Here is a 16,289-nt window from a genome sequence, read left to right as displayed (position 1 = left end):
TGACCTAAAGCATCCTTTGGCAAGGTCTGAGACCCATCCGAAATTTTTTTTTTTTTGGTCGGAAAATCACCTAAGGCTATAGCCCAGGGTCTCGTCTGGGGTCAAAAGTGAAAATTTTCGTAAGGACTTGAAACTCGCCAGGCGGGTCGACCTTGACCCTCCAACCACCTCAGAAGCCGCCTTGACCTTTTTTAACAATGTCCTCGGGGCGCAAGGGGGCCCGTTCGAGGACGACCTGACTTCCAAAAACGTGAAACGTGAACGCTATTAGTTTGTCATAAATCCACATGGGGACTCAATGATGATCTAAAATAGCCTTTCCATCCTGTTGACAGTCTATATTAACAACTGCGTCACATCAACAAAGCGGCATCACTCTCACAACTTGATAAAAAAACAAAAAACATCTACCATTAAAATCCTAGAGTGCTGAAGTTCTGATTTCCAAGTTTGACAATAAATATCATGTTCAACCATGTGGAGTTAATAATGTACTGCCAAGATGGTAAATGGAGGTTAACTGAGTGTGTTGTGAGGTGGATGGGCACTCATCAAGGCTAAACACTGAATTTCTTATCTGAATCCATGTCCATACCCACAAGCATGGTTTAGTCTGGACCAAAACATATGCATAGTAAATTAATTGGGGGTTTTAAATTTTATTATGGTTGTTGATATTGATATTTGCACTAAGTGCACTGACATAACTGGACCACGGACTATTTATTGTGATGCATATATGGTTTCATCAATCGTTACCTGTCAGAGGATGCGGATAATGCTACTATTTGTCTGGGTACTTGCATCACTTCTGGGTCTCCTCCCACATTAATCTGACACAAGGGTGATATAACTGGAATTCTGTTCAAAGAGGGGTTAAACCCAACTCACTCACTCATTTACTGATACCCTTTCTTACACCCACAGCTGAGGCTATGGAAAATGCTGCTGTTGCTGTCATCAATTATTGTGAATATTTAATTCATTTTCAGTCCCTTAAAGAAATCCTAAGTACATCAGTGGACCGTACCCATTATAGGAGGAATAAACCTCATACTGCATCCAGTAACATAATCCTCATATCTCTGTTGCTGCAAATACTCCTCCTACAACACAATAACAGCTGTGAGTAACAATGGTGAATGGTGTCTGTACTCACGGAAATGCAAAAAAAACTGGTTTTTTATCTCAGATTTTAAATAAATGCAGTTATTATACAAAATATATAAATATTCAAACAACTCAATTAGTACTAATTGGGCCTTGGCACAAATACAGCGTATCAAAGGTTTTTATGTCTTTTTACACGTAAAAGTGTGTAAAAATATGAACAAAACAGACTATTGTGAAACTGAAAAACAGACTATTTTGAAACTGAGCATAACCAGGTGTTAGTAGATCAAGGTGAATGGCCATGACCTATGACACCTTGACGACAGGTGAAAACAGGTGCTTGAAACCCACGTGCATGTGATTTGTCAGTGGTTAGTGATTTGTGAGTGGGATAGTGAATCATCGTCAAAATATCAGAGCGTAAAAGTAACATATTGCCTTCTCAAACAACAACTTACATGTCATTATTATTATGTACATAAACATATCTGTTATTTTTATTGTTGTTGTGGTAACTTATTTCCATGCTAATTTGCATAATGCCTATAGCCTGTTTCTGCCATGTCAATTTGGACTTAGTTTTATTTTTGAATGTTGAAAGTGCCTACAAATTACCTTCTGTAAAGTACATTTTGTATTGAGCACTGAGATAAAACTAGCAAATCCAGACTAGTACTTTTCCACTTGTTTTGTTATTTCGTATTTACATCTATGTAATGCTTTGTGTCGATTATTAAATCCAGCAAAACAGTTTTTTTTCATTTCCATGAGTATTAAGTGTGTGGCATACTATCAAATATACTGACACACGTATGTCTAATGTCCATATACAACACTGACACACATCTCATGTCCATATGCGATAATGACACACATCTCAGACCATGCCTTGCCTATCTTTCTTTCTTTAAATGGGTGGTAACCTAGTGGTTGAAGCATTCGCTTGTCACCCGAAGGCCCTGGTTCGATTCTCACATGGGTACTATGTGTGAACCCATTGTGTGTGTCCACTCCCTGATATTGCTGGAATATCACTAACAATATGGAAAACAATATTCACTCACTCTCTCCTTTTGCAGTCTCCCAGCGTAATACAAGCAGTAGTAGAGACGATGGCGGTACGGCCTCGACCCGCCCTGGACCTGGTCCAGATTCTGACAATGGTTCCATGGAGGTCTTAAGTTTTATCAATTATGTGATGTCCATTACTGGATCATCATGTTTGGCTTGTAAAATGTAGCAACTGCTAAGGTTTTACTTAACAGGAGCTGGACCTGGTCCGGGGAGGGGAAGGCCGTACTCCCATCATCTGCACTACTCAAGTCATGTTTGGGTTCAGAGAGTTACAAACTACAAAACCTCTCCCTGATCATACCGGTGATCAAAAGAGGCTAGACATGAACTTAACTGCCATTCATGTTTGAGACATGCTGGATCTGACACGATTTGAACATTTGACTGAGCATCAGTAATTAAGAAATACCACACTATATTGGTTCTACACTAATGTGGGTGAAATCATAAACAAATGTAACATAACGAAGGTAACACACTTACATGAAGATTTGGCAACACTTTAATTTATTGGTTTACAGATCTCCCACTTCATGTAACCACAGTAACACAATTAAACATCTCCAGGCTAAAGTCAGAAGCCACAAACAGAAAACATAATATAAGTACACTTGTTGTATCGTAATTTACCGGTCTTTGTTTTTGTCATGAATAATGTATATTTATCCCGCGATATGCCAAGGAGAGGCACGGGCCACCGAGCCGTGGATGCCCGTGCCTATAATAAAAACAGAAGATGAAATTGGGTTAAATGGCCGAGGGTGTGCAGGTACTTGTGGGCTACTTAGCTGCTAATTGTGTATACCAAAATGCTACCGTTGCCATGGCCACCGCGAGGCCAACGGCGATTGCAGCTAGCGCTGCTGGCCTGAGACTGCTACTGCTGTCCGGCCCCCACGGTAGCTATATTTAAATGCTACCATTGCTTGACAACTCCCACGCTGTCAAAAGCAGCTCCACGCTGCTGGCCTAAGTCAGACTACCGCTGCCCGGCCCCAGGTAGCCGGCCAAAGCAGATCCCACTGCCCGGCCCCATTAGCAAAACCATTGTGCGGCTCCCACGCCGCAGACCCAACTGTTAGCTACCGCTTGACAAGACGACCTTCGCCGCCGGTACTACGTGGCAATTGTTTGCCCCAACGTATGTTATTTTACGATTCCCCGGCTGAAAAGTCGGGAAAGACAAGGTTCCCACTGAGAAGCAGGTAAGCCTGGAAAGGTTCCCGCTGAAAAGTAGGTAGCCTTAAGCACGAGTATTAATTTGGAAGCAAGTTAATTTGTTACTAGCAGTGTAGCCCACAAGAACCCCGCCACAAAGCACCAGAGTGCTACCCCACACCCACGGCCACGCGATACGCGGAGATAGCATTGTTGCCCGGCTTGCCTATGTACTGAAAGGAAACACTAACCTGTGGAGATAACATCCTTACTGACGCAAAACAAGCGCCAGGGCATGCAATAAATTGTCCGTAAACACACACAGTCCTTTGTCATTGAGGTGGACGCCCTCCCAGGCGTACCATGTCTTGTCTGATGCCAGGATCTGGGGATGTGGCACCATTGTACCGCTGAGCTCTTTGACTCGGTTGGCCAGTCGGCGGTTGATATTCTTCCGCATCCCCTCGATCTTTAGTGGGTCCCTGGCATCGTGCCAGTAGCGCCTGGGCAGCATTGAGGATACGATGATCTTGGTGTCAGGAAGCTGGAGTTGTATCCGAAGGATTGATGCCACCATGTCAAGGTAGAGTTGGCTGACCTTGACCGAGCACAGGTCGTTGGAGCCCAGGTGAATGATGAGGGCTCTCGGGCTGCGCCGTGTCGCCTTGACCTGTGCATCCAGAATGGTGTCCAGCTCCTTCCACCTCATTCCCCCTCGTGCCAGCCATAGCATCCTCGGTTGGTTCGGACTGGTGCCCTTCAGGAGCAAGTACTGCCGTGCCCTGGCCATGTAGCTGGATCCCACCATCCAAACTGTAACCAACAAGAAGTGTAGTAAGTACCATGAAAGACTATTTGAATTAATTGTGCAACATTGAATTTGTTGGTAAGCGTATGTAAGCATTGTAGCAATCTGATTTCCACCTGCCGTATTGTTGTATGAGGTGTTCGGGCACCCCGTTCATGGCTGCTGATGTGGCTGCCCTAATGCGGAAGGAGTGCGAAGAATAGCAGGCTGTGTTTATGTTGCTGTGTGCTAAGGCCTTTTTTAGGAGTGCCTGGAATTGGTACCTTGTAACGGGGGAATGTTCGAAGTGAACGAATGCATGTTGTGGGCCGGAGGGGCGCGCCTCCAGGTAGTGCTTGATGGCGACTACCGGACATAGCGGATTACCTGGTATAGATGACATTGTAACTGTTGTCCCCATCCTGTACTGATCAGACTTTGAGTGTGGTAAATGGATTGAAAGCTGCTGGGGGTTGCCCGAGAAGCTTAAATTCTGGATGGCGCAACCTGTTTTTGAAGGTCCAGTTTGGACCAGTTCGCTAACCCTAAAGAAACCGAAGAAGGCTGTGCAGTAGACTGCCTTGAACAGCCTGGCTTCATATGCTGATGAGCATACGTGAGGCAGATTGTTGGTTACTACCTGCAGCAGATCTGCAGTGATCGGTTTTCTGGTGTCTGGTCGGCCCGCTGATTTGTGTAAGCCGGTTAAAATCTTGCCTACCAGGAAATGGTTGTACAGTCGGTGAGCCCGTGGAATTTGTGGTGTGAAGACAGCGCTGCCATGTAAGTCTTGACTGTGTTAGGGGAGTGGTGAGTGACTGACAGATAAGCAATAAAGTTTACGACCTGATCCAGCAGGACTGGCCACACCTCTTGTAGCTGGTGTGCGGACCGGAACTGGTGCAAGGCATTGATGCCTGTTTGGTAAGTGGCCCATGTATTAGTAGACAGAGATTGTTGTAGGAGTCTGCCGGCCTCCTGCCTCAGATCAGCCATATGTTGCACGGGATAGGTGTGGGGTTCTGGTCCGCGGCTGGTGCTGCCTCTCGGAAGCGTTTGAGCTGAAACCTCGTGAGAGCATCGGCAATAGTGTTAGCAGTGGAACATACATACTTTGCCTTAAACATAATATTATATCCACAGCTGGAGGAAATCGCTGTCCACCCATAGTTGGTCCTGAAACACTGAAATGCCTTTATAACTCGTAAGAAATGTTAACCACATTTGTAGGTCTTCCTTGACCCAGCTGGTAATCCTAATGTGGTGAAATGGTTGCTTACCTTTGCTAAGCAGATCGATTAGCCTGCGGCTGAATGCCCTTGCCATTGGTATAGCCCTGCACATAAAGTTAAGCTTGCCTATGAGGGACTGAAGGGCCCTTTTTGTGACCTTGATGTTACCTGTTGACAGGATGTCTTGGATTTCCCTTGTTGCCTCCTTGATCTTGGACTCTGGGATTCTGATCTGCATTGCAATGGTGTCGATTTCCAGCCCTAGGAATGTCAGTTTGGTTGTGGGTCCCACCGTCTTGTCGTGCGCAATAGGAACCCCAAGCTGTATTCACGCATCCGTTGAGGTTGTCTGAGCAGTGGCTGGTGCCTGCTGTGCCCCCCGTTAGGAAGTCATCCAGGTAATGCATGATCGGACACGTTGGAAGATACAATTGCATGCACCATTGCAAGAAGGTACTTAACGTTTCAAATATGGCGCAAGATATGGAGCAGCCAAATGGTAAGCATTTATCGAAATAGAACTCACCTTCGAATCTGATGTCTAGCAGCTCGAAATCGGATGGGTGGACTGGTATAATTCTAAAGGCCGACTGAATGTCGAATTTTGCAAATAGTGCTCCCTTTCCCAGTTGTTGAACCATATGGGTAGCTTCATCAAATCTGGCGTACACAACGGAGCAGGCCTCTGTGTGTATGAAGTCATTCATAGATTTACCCCTGGGATAGGATAGATGGTGAATTAGACGGAATTCCTCCGCATGCTTACCCAGGTGCTGACCATATCCTGGCTGCTTCTTGGGCACCAGGCCTATTGGTGATACTTGGAGGTTGTCTAGGGGGGTGTCCTTGAAGGGGCCCGCCATACTGCCAAGGTCGACTTCCTTTTGTACTTTTTTGTTTCACGTAGCCTGCCGTGTCTTGGTGCGTGGCTGATCACAGGTTTCGTGCCAGGCGACCCGTGCAGCTTCCCTGGAACTTGAGCTTAAAGCCAAAGCTAAAACCTACCCATAAATAATTTGCATCTCTGTAATTGACCCTAGCATATTGGCGTAACCAGGGTGCCATTTCATTGAGATCCACGGGGGAAGGGGCCATTGAATTTACCTGCCTTGACGGCTGGTTTCTGTTAGGAAAAGGCTGATTGGGCTTGTATGGGGTCGGTTGGACCCCATTCCCTCGAAAGCAGGTCCTAGAGCTATGGGAATGTTTGCCACACTTACCGCATTTGTGAGTGTACTTACAGTTGACCCTGCTACAGCCAAATTTATTGAAATCCCAGCATACCTGACTGGCGATGTCCCCCTGTACGCGTGTCGTTGCGCCCCGTCCGCCTGATTCTGGTTGTAGTACCGGCTGTGTTACCATGTACTTCAGCCACAACTCCCCGTCGATGTTGTCGCAGCGTCGTGAGGGGTCCCTTGACATTCTGTGTCGGAATTGTTGGTCGTAGGTTGACCAGGCATCCCCCCCGAATCGAAGTGCCGCCGTTCTTATGGTTTCCATGTAGGACAGCAATCCTTGGGTTGTGCGGACCTCGGAGTGCCTACTAACATATATACACATGAAAATGTGGAAAGCTGAAGTCCAGCTTGCCAGGGACAGGCGCTTTGGTTGCTGCTTTATTGGTTTAAAAATTACCTTACCTGAGGAGTCGTACGCCATGGTAATCGTACCGTCCTCGTGACTTCCCTCGGTGTTTGGTAGGATTGTGCCGAGGTCGACATACTCGCCACGCCAGATTATTTCCCTCACCTGTTGTTTGACGTGCGCGTCTATTCCATCCGCACGGAAGGAAAGGGAATCCCCGTATCCTGCGATGTGATTGGCTGGCCAAGCCGCGTCACCGTTGGCCTCGTTGTGAGCATCGGGGATTCTTCCTATGTTGGGCGAAATGGCGGGAGAACTAAAACCAAGCCTTACCTGTTGGTTTGCGCTAACCGGGCCGGGCGCTGAATGTTCCAGCAACTGGAGTATTTTTTCCAGTTGCTCGTTTACCTGGGTAGCTGAGTTGGCAGCCTGCGCGGCATTTACAAGCTGCGCTGATTGCACGTTAATTCTGTTGCCACCTTCGATATTTCTGTAATTGGCAGACTCACCATCAGCTGTTGCCTCCTGTACAATGTGTACTCCCGGGGTTTGTCTTCTGGTTGTCCTGGCCTGCTTGGCTCCCCTCACAAGCTTGTGGTTGACGGCTGCTCTTCTCTTGGGAGGCATCACGAAAGGTCGAGGTGGTGAGTTGGTATTCCACAAGCGTAAAATTGTCCCGAGGGTGAAGTTCGGGAGTAGAACTGAATAAATGCGATACGGCGAGTGCTGAAATAGATGGTATTCAAAGCGTAATCCGCGAAACGGTCGCAATTGTGTAAATGCGATACGGCGAGTGTTGGAATAGATGGTATTCAAAGCGTAATCCGCGAAACGGTCGCGACTGGGTACAAAGGAAACGTACAAAGCGAAAGCGATTAGATACAGTGACACACGTGTGTACTTGGGGAAGGGCTGTTCGCGAATGACGGACTAACAAAGGGCGGGATGATGCTTGCGCGGGATTATTCCCCGGGCACGGTGCCGAGTGGTGACCGCGGGGTGATTGAGTTACGAGGGGTGATTGGGTTACAGATGTAATTAGCCCATGGTTTGGATACGCGCGATAAAGTCATTTAGTAGTTAGTACTAAATGTAAAATCTTTGGCCACTGATAACACCAGATAAAAAGAAGAAGCTTCCTGACAAAAGTTAAATGCATGTTTACATGACCTGCAAACATAGACACATTCTGCAGCCTAAGTCAAATTATCATCATTTTCTGTCTACTTCACCAACTCACCGAAATGATGTTATGACAAATATAATAATCTTGTTTGTATTTCCACTTCTCAGTTAGTCAGAGATCTGTTAGCCATCAAATAAAAACAAGCCTTGTCACAGTCTGAGGGTCACCAAACATCTTGGCACCCCACCACTGTCCATGCAGGACCTTCATGGGGTGGTTCTCCAGTAACAGGTGCCCCCTACACCACAGGTGTTCCCACAGAGATGGGAGACACTGCACCTTAACTCAATTGGCTGGTAGCTATCATGTAGACTATCTCATGAACATGAACAGTTCTCCATTTGCCGTTTGCGGTTAATTTAACTTTAACCTGGCCATATTTGACACCCCCATAACTCCTCTGATAGCCCGTCCTAGACAACACTCACCACTGCCACTCACAGCACCATCTTCTGTACTTTTTAAGTGTTTTATTGTCCATCCTGAATGGAATTGAACACTTTGTTGAACACAGGATACACAGGATACATTGTACATGCAAATCAGAAACTGCACTGGTGATCCTACTGCTTCATGACCAACAGTTAATATAAAATGTCAATGCCAGAGAATAGCCAGTCTTGAATATTCCCTGAAACAGATTCCATTGAGCAAATAAGGCAAAATAGTAGTGAAAATTATATAAATCTATAGAAACAAATGAACAATAAATATGCTTTCATGACTTGGAACTACAAATAGTTAAAATTATAAATAGGATGAACAGATATCATAAATTTCATTACATTCCTTTTATGATAGAAACTTCTTATCTGCCTTGACCAAGTTTATAATTTGGGGATACCCTTATCCAATATTTCCAGAAACAAATAATTTTAATGTACGAGCAGTCTAACGTTTCACATTATTAAAAGTATCAGTTATTTATGATATTTTAAAATATTTTAAAGTCCACAAGTGTCCTTGGTTAAGTGACTGACTCCATGGTCTAGCGTTCACCCATGGTCTAGCGTTCACCCAGTGAGCGGAAGGTCCGGGGTTCAATCCCCGTTCGCAGCATACCAAACAATGTTAAACAATGGTACTTGTTGTTACCCTGTCTTAAGGGGCTAAAACAAAGACATGGTTTATGGCAGAACACAGATGTGAGTTTTGTTCTCTCATCTTTACATTGTCTTTATGTACAAATGATCTAAGCAGAAACATTTCATTTAAGTAATTATTATGATGCAACTTTGAATTTGAATATTTGTATACTTTGAATGGTTCAGGTTTGTGTTGAAAACTGAGCAAGTGTTTTGTTTCTTTTTGTAGTTTTCTGAACCTCCTCATCATCAACGTAGGTATTTGATAATGCTAACGGTAACTCTGCAACGATGAGAATTAGAAAACATGAATAAACTGACGGTGAGAGATTCACACTGTGTTTCTTGGCGCTACATTTAATATTAGGGTAATGAAAAACTGCTTCAGTTAAAAAACTACTGAAAGATTCTGGCTTGATTTTTTCATGAAACACTATAAATGACCAACTTTTCCAAAACACATTACTTTCTCTCAAAAAATGTTACAGATATAAGGATGTGTAGATTGAAATAGGTGCACCTGGGGACACAAGTTTCCTTATTCATGTGGCTTTAAGAGATTTTACATATGAAAAAATATTCACCCTACCTGAGCCCCCTTGCTACAGAAGTAAAAACTAAAGGGCAGGAAAAGTGGGAGTTACAATTTGAAAACTGAAATTGGAACAATATCTGTAATAAAATATTTAGTACAAAACAGGATGTAAAACAGTGTTGATTTCAATACAAACTTACCCACAGAATTCTCACTACTAATTCTTTTCTGTGTGTACTTAATTAAAATGATGAGTACTCCTTCTGTCACAAAGAAAAGGAAACAATTACCCACTTGTTAAACTTTTCGAAAACCAGTAGTAGCTTTCATTTTAATTTCAGTTTTATACTTAAGAATGTAATATTTGAGACCATGTACTTTCCTGCACTGCAATATGATATACAAGATTTAATAGTTAATGTATGCAGTATGATTGTATTACTAAAGTGAATGTGTGAGTAAGAAGTATGTTATTTTCCATATAAATCTAAGATGTACTGATAAGTTGTGCTACATGTCATGTCTTTCTGCTGCCCTGGGCGGAAGCCCATTTTATGTAACAGGTACTTCATTTCATAAACAATAAAAAACAAAAAAAATGATTATTTGTAGTTAAATTGGGAATAGTTGTACCACAAAATCACGAACTGACACTGGAAAGATTAAATCTGGATGCCCTTGTTGACAAATCAGAATATATTTGCACTTGTCAAATCTGTGATTTATGTATTGTATATATATATGTAGCTTCTCAGAAAAAAAATGGAAATTGGATTAAACTTCACTACTTGTTCCTATCCAGCATGTCTATATGGCACCAGAATACATAGTTTTGATGCACAGAAAGAGTTGTGAGAGTTTAATGATGTACACTTCATCAATGTTTTACAAAAGATATTTCTGTATTAATAAAGAAGTTTATGCACTGACCATGGGAGTTCATTCATATTTCATAAAAGATGGGGGTCAGGGGTAAATTCCATAAATGATTGAGGCTGCATAGATCATATCACCCTAAAATATTTTTTCGATTAAAAAAATTGAACAAATCTTTAAACCTCGAAACCAGTTACAATACATATTTAAAATTGAGTAGGGTCTGTTGTTTGCCTTCCTTTGCTGACATCATCAGAACATAGCAGAGTCTGCTACATTCATGGAATATGGTTTTGACGCTCATGACATGATGCGATTGATATTGTTTGAGATTGCTCAAACTTACACCATCCATTGTTTATATAATCAAATACTCAAATGGCTGTCAGCATTTGGTAAATCATCTATGGAGGGGCTATCACAAATGTTTGTGCTTTCATATACTCCAAAAATCAAAAGTATAATCACCCATGATATAGGCTGGTGACATAAGTACACATGGAAAGGAATCAGAAAAAAATCTCAAAATTGGACAGAGAGCAGGGAATTCAGGCCAACAATAAGCAAGGGACACATTAAGCAGCTTTAAAGTCATCATATATGTAAGGCTGGATAATGAACTTTACCAAAAAATAGGAAGTAAAGGGGTGCATTGTTAACAGCAATCTCAAACACTGACCAGTGAACCATTCGCCTATTAAAGCCGAGAAATGGAAATGGACCCTCAAGTAGAAAAAAGCTTTTTGAAACCACAACATGGAAGGAAATTACACTTAACTCTATTGATTTATTTAGTTAAGACTTTAAAATACTCACAGGACATCAAACATTCTTACTGTTTAATGTTTCAAGGTGGCTAAACTTGCTTATTTCAGTTATTTGCCAGTTTCAATGAAACAAAGTTAAAATTCCATATAATTTTGAAAATGTACAGCTTATCCTGACATAAATGTAATTCCTTTTATTCACAATTAACAGTGTCATGCAATACCAGCTTAAAATAGTGTTTCTCTCCAATAATTTATGGGTTTATAGGGGAATGAAAGATACAATGCATTTTACTAAACAGGGGAGATAATTTAGTTTTGTCGAACACTATCACATTCTTTACAGATGATTTCAGAACCATAATGTTACATTCCAAAGAGCCAGTGGATATTATTTTCATCTAAGCAGGTTCTGGGACTGGTGTAAAGCCCTTACTTCATGTTTGCAAACTAAAAAACTGCACAGTGAGGCATTAAGGGAGCACTGTCAGAAATGTCTAGTGCATGAGGGTGATCTTATTATGGCACTTGATAGTGAGCAACAGAGGGGCCTCAAGTGGACTGGGGTTCTTAAATGTACTTACTGTACCTACATGTCCAAGTTCCACAACTTCTACAAGGTAATAGAGCGCAGCGAGGCAAAACAAGGGTTGTCGATCACACACTGCCAACACCAGACTTCGGATCAGCTTCTACAAATGCCAAATTGGATGTGAAAACTTCTACTTCTTCTGCATGAGTGCACATATACCTCCCCAGTCAACATCAGGCATGCTAAAAGCTGAAAAATGTGTTCAGACAATATCAAATGGCAAACCAGTTTGGATATAACAGCCAGGAGTCAGTTCTTGAGGGGCAAAATAATGATTTGAAAGTCATATGTGTGAAAAATAAGTCTGTTTTAAGAAACTTAACAGAAAAATAGCATCTTTCATTCACACAAAATCACCTAATAGAAAGATATATTGGTATGCTACATTGTTTACTATAAATAAGGGGATTTGTGACATATTCTGCTGTCAGCAGTGTACATGCTTCATACTCAAGATAACGGCATCGCGTAACTTGACTGGCAAGCGATTTACACAAGGCAGAAATTGTTGTGGCAGTGGTGACTTTATCCTAATTTGTTGTCAAATTCATCAGTTTCAACAAATTCAGAAGGCAGGAGGAGGGCTTGTTGGACAGAGGTACCCTGGGGGGTTCGTGCTGAGTTCGACCACAATACGAAGCAACATTCATTTCCAGGCCATCCAAATGCTCCATTCAACCAAAAATGTCCCCAACTTCAATGTCATTATTTTTAAATTTGCCTCCATGGTGTATCCATGGTGAAATATAAATAGGAAAGCATGTAAAGTATGAATTACTGAAATGTGCACTCACCCTACAGGTTACACACAACCAAATGTTTTCCCATAGACTTCTATAGTAACGTTATATTTTTTTTTTAAATAACTAAGCATTCAACAGCTATTACCTGTATGTGTGTGCACAGTTTGGCCTTAGAGCAGCAATAAAAAAATAAAAAATGACTAGCTTAGTCAGCTCCTTTTCCGAGTACCGGAAGCTAAACACAACACCCCCAGTTTCGCACCAAATGTCACCTACTTGAAAATAGCTGTGGTCACATTCAGCATAAGTCATCATGTTGAAAAAGACAGTACTAAATATAGAAAAACATGGTCAGTTTTACTAACTGGATGGATGTACATTTGAAAGACATAAAAATCTTACAGAATATCCTCCAATCACAGCCTGCAGATATCTCTCGATCTGCACTGAAGGCTCCCTACGAAAACCGCACTGTCCAAAATGGTACTGATTTGGTGTAGTAGAACCTAGAACAATATCAGTGTTCCCATTTACCGGTAATTACCAGGTTTTTACAGATCAAATTAGGCTTGGACCGGTAATTCATGTGACTGCCAGTCCCTGTTGAGCAGCAAATATAGTTAGTACCTTATAAAAATCTTTGTTGTTGAACAAAACATAAGCAACATTTAAATTTTTCCGAACAAAGTCAGCTTGTCTGTTACCATCAGGGTTTCCCCTTGTCAACTATTAGTGGAAGGAAATAACATTTTGCCTTGCTTCGAGGTTAAATATGTGTAGCGACTTTGTCTCGAAATATTCAAAAAAGAAAGAGAAAAGTGTGACTGAACTTTGTATGAATGACTTGTAGATCTAAGTTTGTTACTATAGAGATGACATCATTGTATTGAACATGTTGAGGGAATTAAAACCAGGTAAAGTTTGTACATTTTTTATTTATTGAAAGTTGGGACTAACAAAAATTAGGGAGGACATGTAATCTTTTGAGTTGACAGTCCACCAAGACTGGCAGTTTCAAAATCAAGCGGGAACACTGCATGTTGTTCAACAAAGGGCATAAGCACTTAAGAACTGTATACATAAACAAATGTGAAAGCATTGTTACTAGGACCCAAAAGTCAATCATTATCTTTATTCTACAAAATGGTAAATAACTAAGCACCAGCTTATCTCTGCAACCATATTCCAGACCAAGCTAACACTCGTAGTGATTACAAACTTTTAGATGTAAGATTCAACATTATACAAAATCCTTTACACCTAACTCTACAAAATTAGGGTATAATCTATACGAAGAAATTAAATCTACTTGCTCATACTCAAATTCTTGAAATGTATTATCATGCACCAGCTTACAATTACATTGTTTTATTAAACAAATTTTGGAATCAGTTTCTGTCACCTAATATCACCTGCCGCCTCACTCAGATCCAGTGACCTAAACGGACATAAATTGATAGATTCATAACTGACAGCCCAGTTTTCTCCTGTGGTCACTACTATGAAGACCTGCTACACTACTTCTTTTTTGTTACAATTCTGATCAAATTAGGAGCAATTTATTATATTACATACAGCATATGATATTAATACAGTACTTAAGGACTATCATCTGAAGCAAATCTGTCCATACTTTCATCACAAATTCTGGTAGATTTAAACTTAAATAATACAAATATGTGCACCTTGTGGACATTATGTAGTACTTAATATTATGTACAATCCCATCATTCTGACTATCCAAACCAAACACTGCTGATCATGCTTGCTAACTGTTTGTTTGTTGTTTAATGCCGCACTCAGCAATATTCCGGCTATAAGACGGTGGTAAGTAAATAATCGAGTCTGGACCAGACAATCCAGTGATTGATATCATGAGCATTGATCCACACAATTGAGATTCGATGACATGCATCAACCAAGTCAGCGAGTCTGACCACCCGATCCAGTTAGTCGCCTCTTATGTCAAGCATGGGTTGCTGAAGACCTATTCTATCTCGGATCTTCACAGGCTAACTGACCACCAAGGTATTTTGTTGTGTAAATATTATTTGGACACCTTGACCATCTTTTTTACCTGATTTCTATGTAAGGAGAGGGATTAAAATAAGCATTGACTTTTTTCATTGACCCAATTTTCAGTTGAAATAAAAATATGTTTACATCAAAATGGGGGTATTCCTACTTGTCAAGAACCTACTGTTATACATACAAATTCCCCCGAGCATGATGTTGGTTAGACAATAGAGGTTTAGGCAGGCATATCACATTTGAAACAACTAATTGCTGAACATCTCTCAAATAAGACAACAAATCAGTGAACTATATTTACAGACACTGTACAGAGTGAACACTTCTAAAATACAAATCAATGAGTGAGTGCACAAAAGACATTATTCAATTAGCATGATTTGGGCTTTAAAAGTCAAGAATTACAGACAAGAAGCAGTATTCCACTATGGCAAATGGACATGTTGATGAACAGTTTATTCCCAATTCTAAGGCAGATTGCCATTTGTTTTTTTACTGGATAGAAGTCCATGGAATGTTCACAAAAGTATGTCCAACAACCATGAACACCGAACATGACTTCGACCACCTCAGTGGCCTAGTGGTATAGCATCTGCCTGGAGAGCAGAAGCCTGGATCCCCAGCCGTGTCATACCATGGTTGTTGTTGTTACCTTGTCTGGCGCTTAGCGAAAACAAGGATTGGTTGACTCGGAGTCAGCATACTGTTTCTGAGTGGGGTATTCATGTTAAACTGCCCCATGATATCTCTGCACTGTTAACCGGCATCAGTCCAGACTACTACAAGCATACACTACATTTAGAAAACAGTAATATATAACCAAAATTATATTTTCTGTGTTTTCATGGCAGAAACACTGATTATGTTTACTGTGAACCTGTTACTGTCTTGGATGAGTGAAGATGTTCTTGGATGAGAGAAAGCAGTCCAAGACAGAAGTTTGACTTGCCCTGCAGTGTGGACATAAAAAAAAATGCAGTTTCCGGTATCTGGATACCTGCCGGATACCTCCGGGCACTTACCCAAAACGCGTCCGGGTATCCGGTGGCAGATACCTTGCCGGATACCAGATCCATGGTATCCGGCACGGACACCTCACCTGAAAGTATGCCACCTGGAATCCGGGTATCCGGCACCGGATACCTCAATCTGGGTGTCCAAAGATCCAGCACTGGATACCAAGGATCCGGCACCGGATACCTCATTCTGAGTTTCCAAAAACATGTCACAATTTGGGGGGTGCATTTTGTTCAATTAAGTGTGAAACACCTAAATATATATTGGAAACTAACCAAAAAAATTGAACATTGCTGAAGGTATCCGGATGCAATTTTTCGAGATGACTTATTTCTGGTAAATAATGTTAGCCTGGGCTAAATATTCTGTGTCATTTTAGTTGTAAATATCCCCTTAAAGTTGAGATCTATGGGCATGTACTTTTGGAGAAGACAATTTTTTCAAATTCATCTGTAATTCTTTTTAGATGTTAAGTTGTTTAATGAACAAACATCAGTTCTAATACA

At 41.6% G+C, this 16,289-nt stretch overlaps 1 protein-coding gene across 3 annotated transcripts in view; it reads right to left on the bottom strand.

The window, feature by feature from the left end:
• Nucleotides 1–2,623: 2,623 nt before the first annotated feature.
• Nucleotides 2,624–16,289, bottom strand: part of LOC125383188 — a 33,356-nt gene continuing 19,690 nt past the window's right edge. Inside the window, exons 3-4 of one of the 3 annotated variants that reach the window (XM_048401361.1) lie at nucleotides 5,003–8,768; nucleotides 2,624–4,158 (exon numbers count right to left, since the gene is read on the bottom strand). In XM_048401361.1, the coding sequence (XP_048257318.1) occupies nucleotides 3,614–4,158; nucleotides 5,003–5,069 (612 nt within the window). In that variant the 5' untranslated portion in view covers nucleotides 5,070–8,768 and the 3' untranslated portion in view covers nucleotides 2,624–3,613. Of the gene's footprint in view, nucleotides 8,769–16,289 lie in introns of all 3 variants that reach the window. The other 2 variants (XR_007222678.1, XM_048401360.1) reach the window with 2 other exon arrangements.

This window comes from Haliotis rufescens, unplaced genomic scaffold, assembly GCF_023055435.1.
Source record: "Haliotis rufescens isolate VD_foot unplaced genomic scaffold, xgHalRufe1.0.p SCAF_212, whole genome shotgun sequence".
NCBI lineage: Eukaryota > Metazoa > Mollusca > Gastropoda > Lepetellida > Haliotidae > Haliotis > Haliotis rufescens.
The sequence above is the reverse complement of the archived record's forward strand: the minus strand, read 5'-3'. Positions and strand labels throughout refer to the sequence as shown.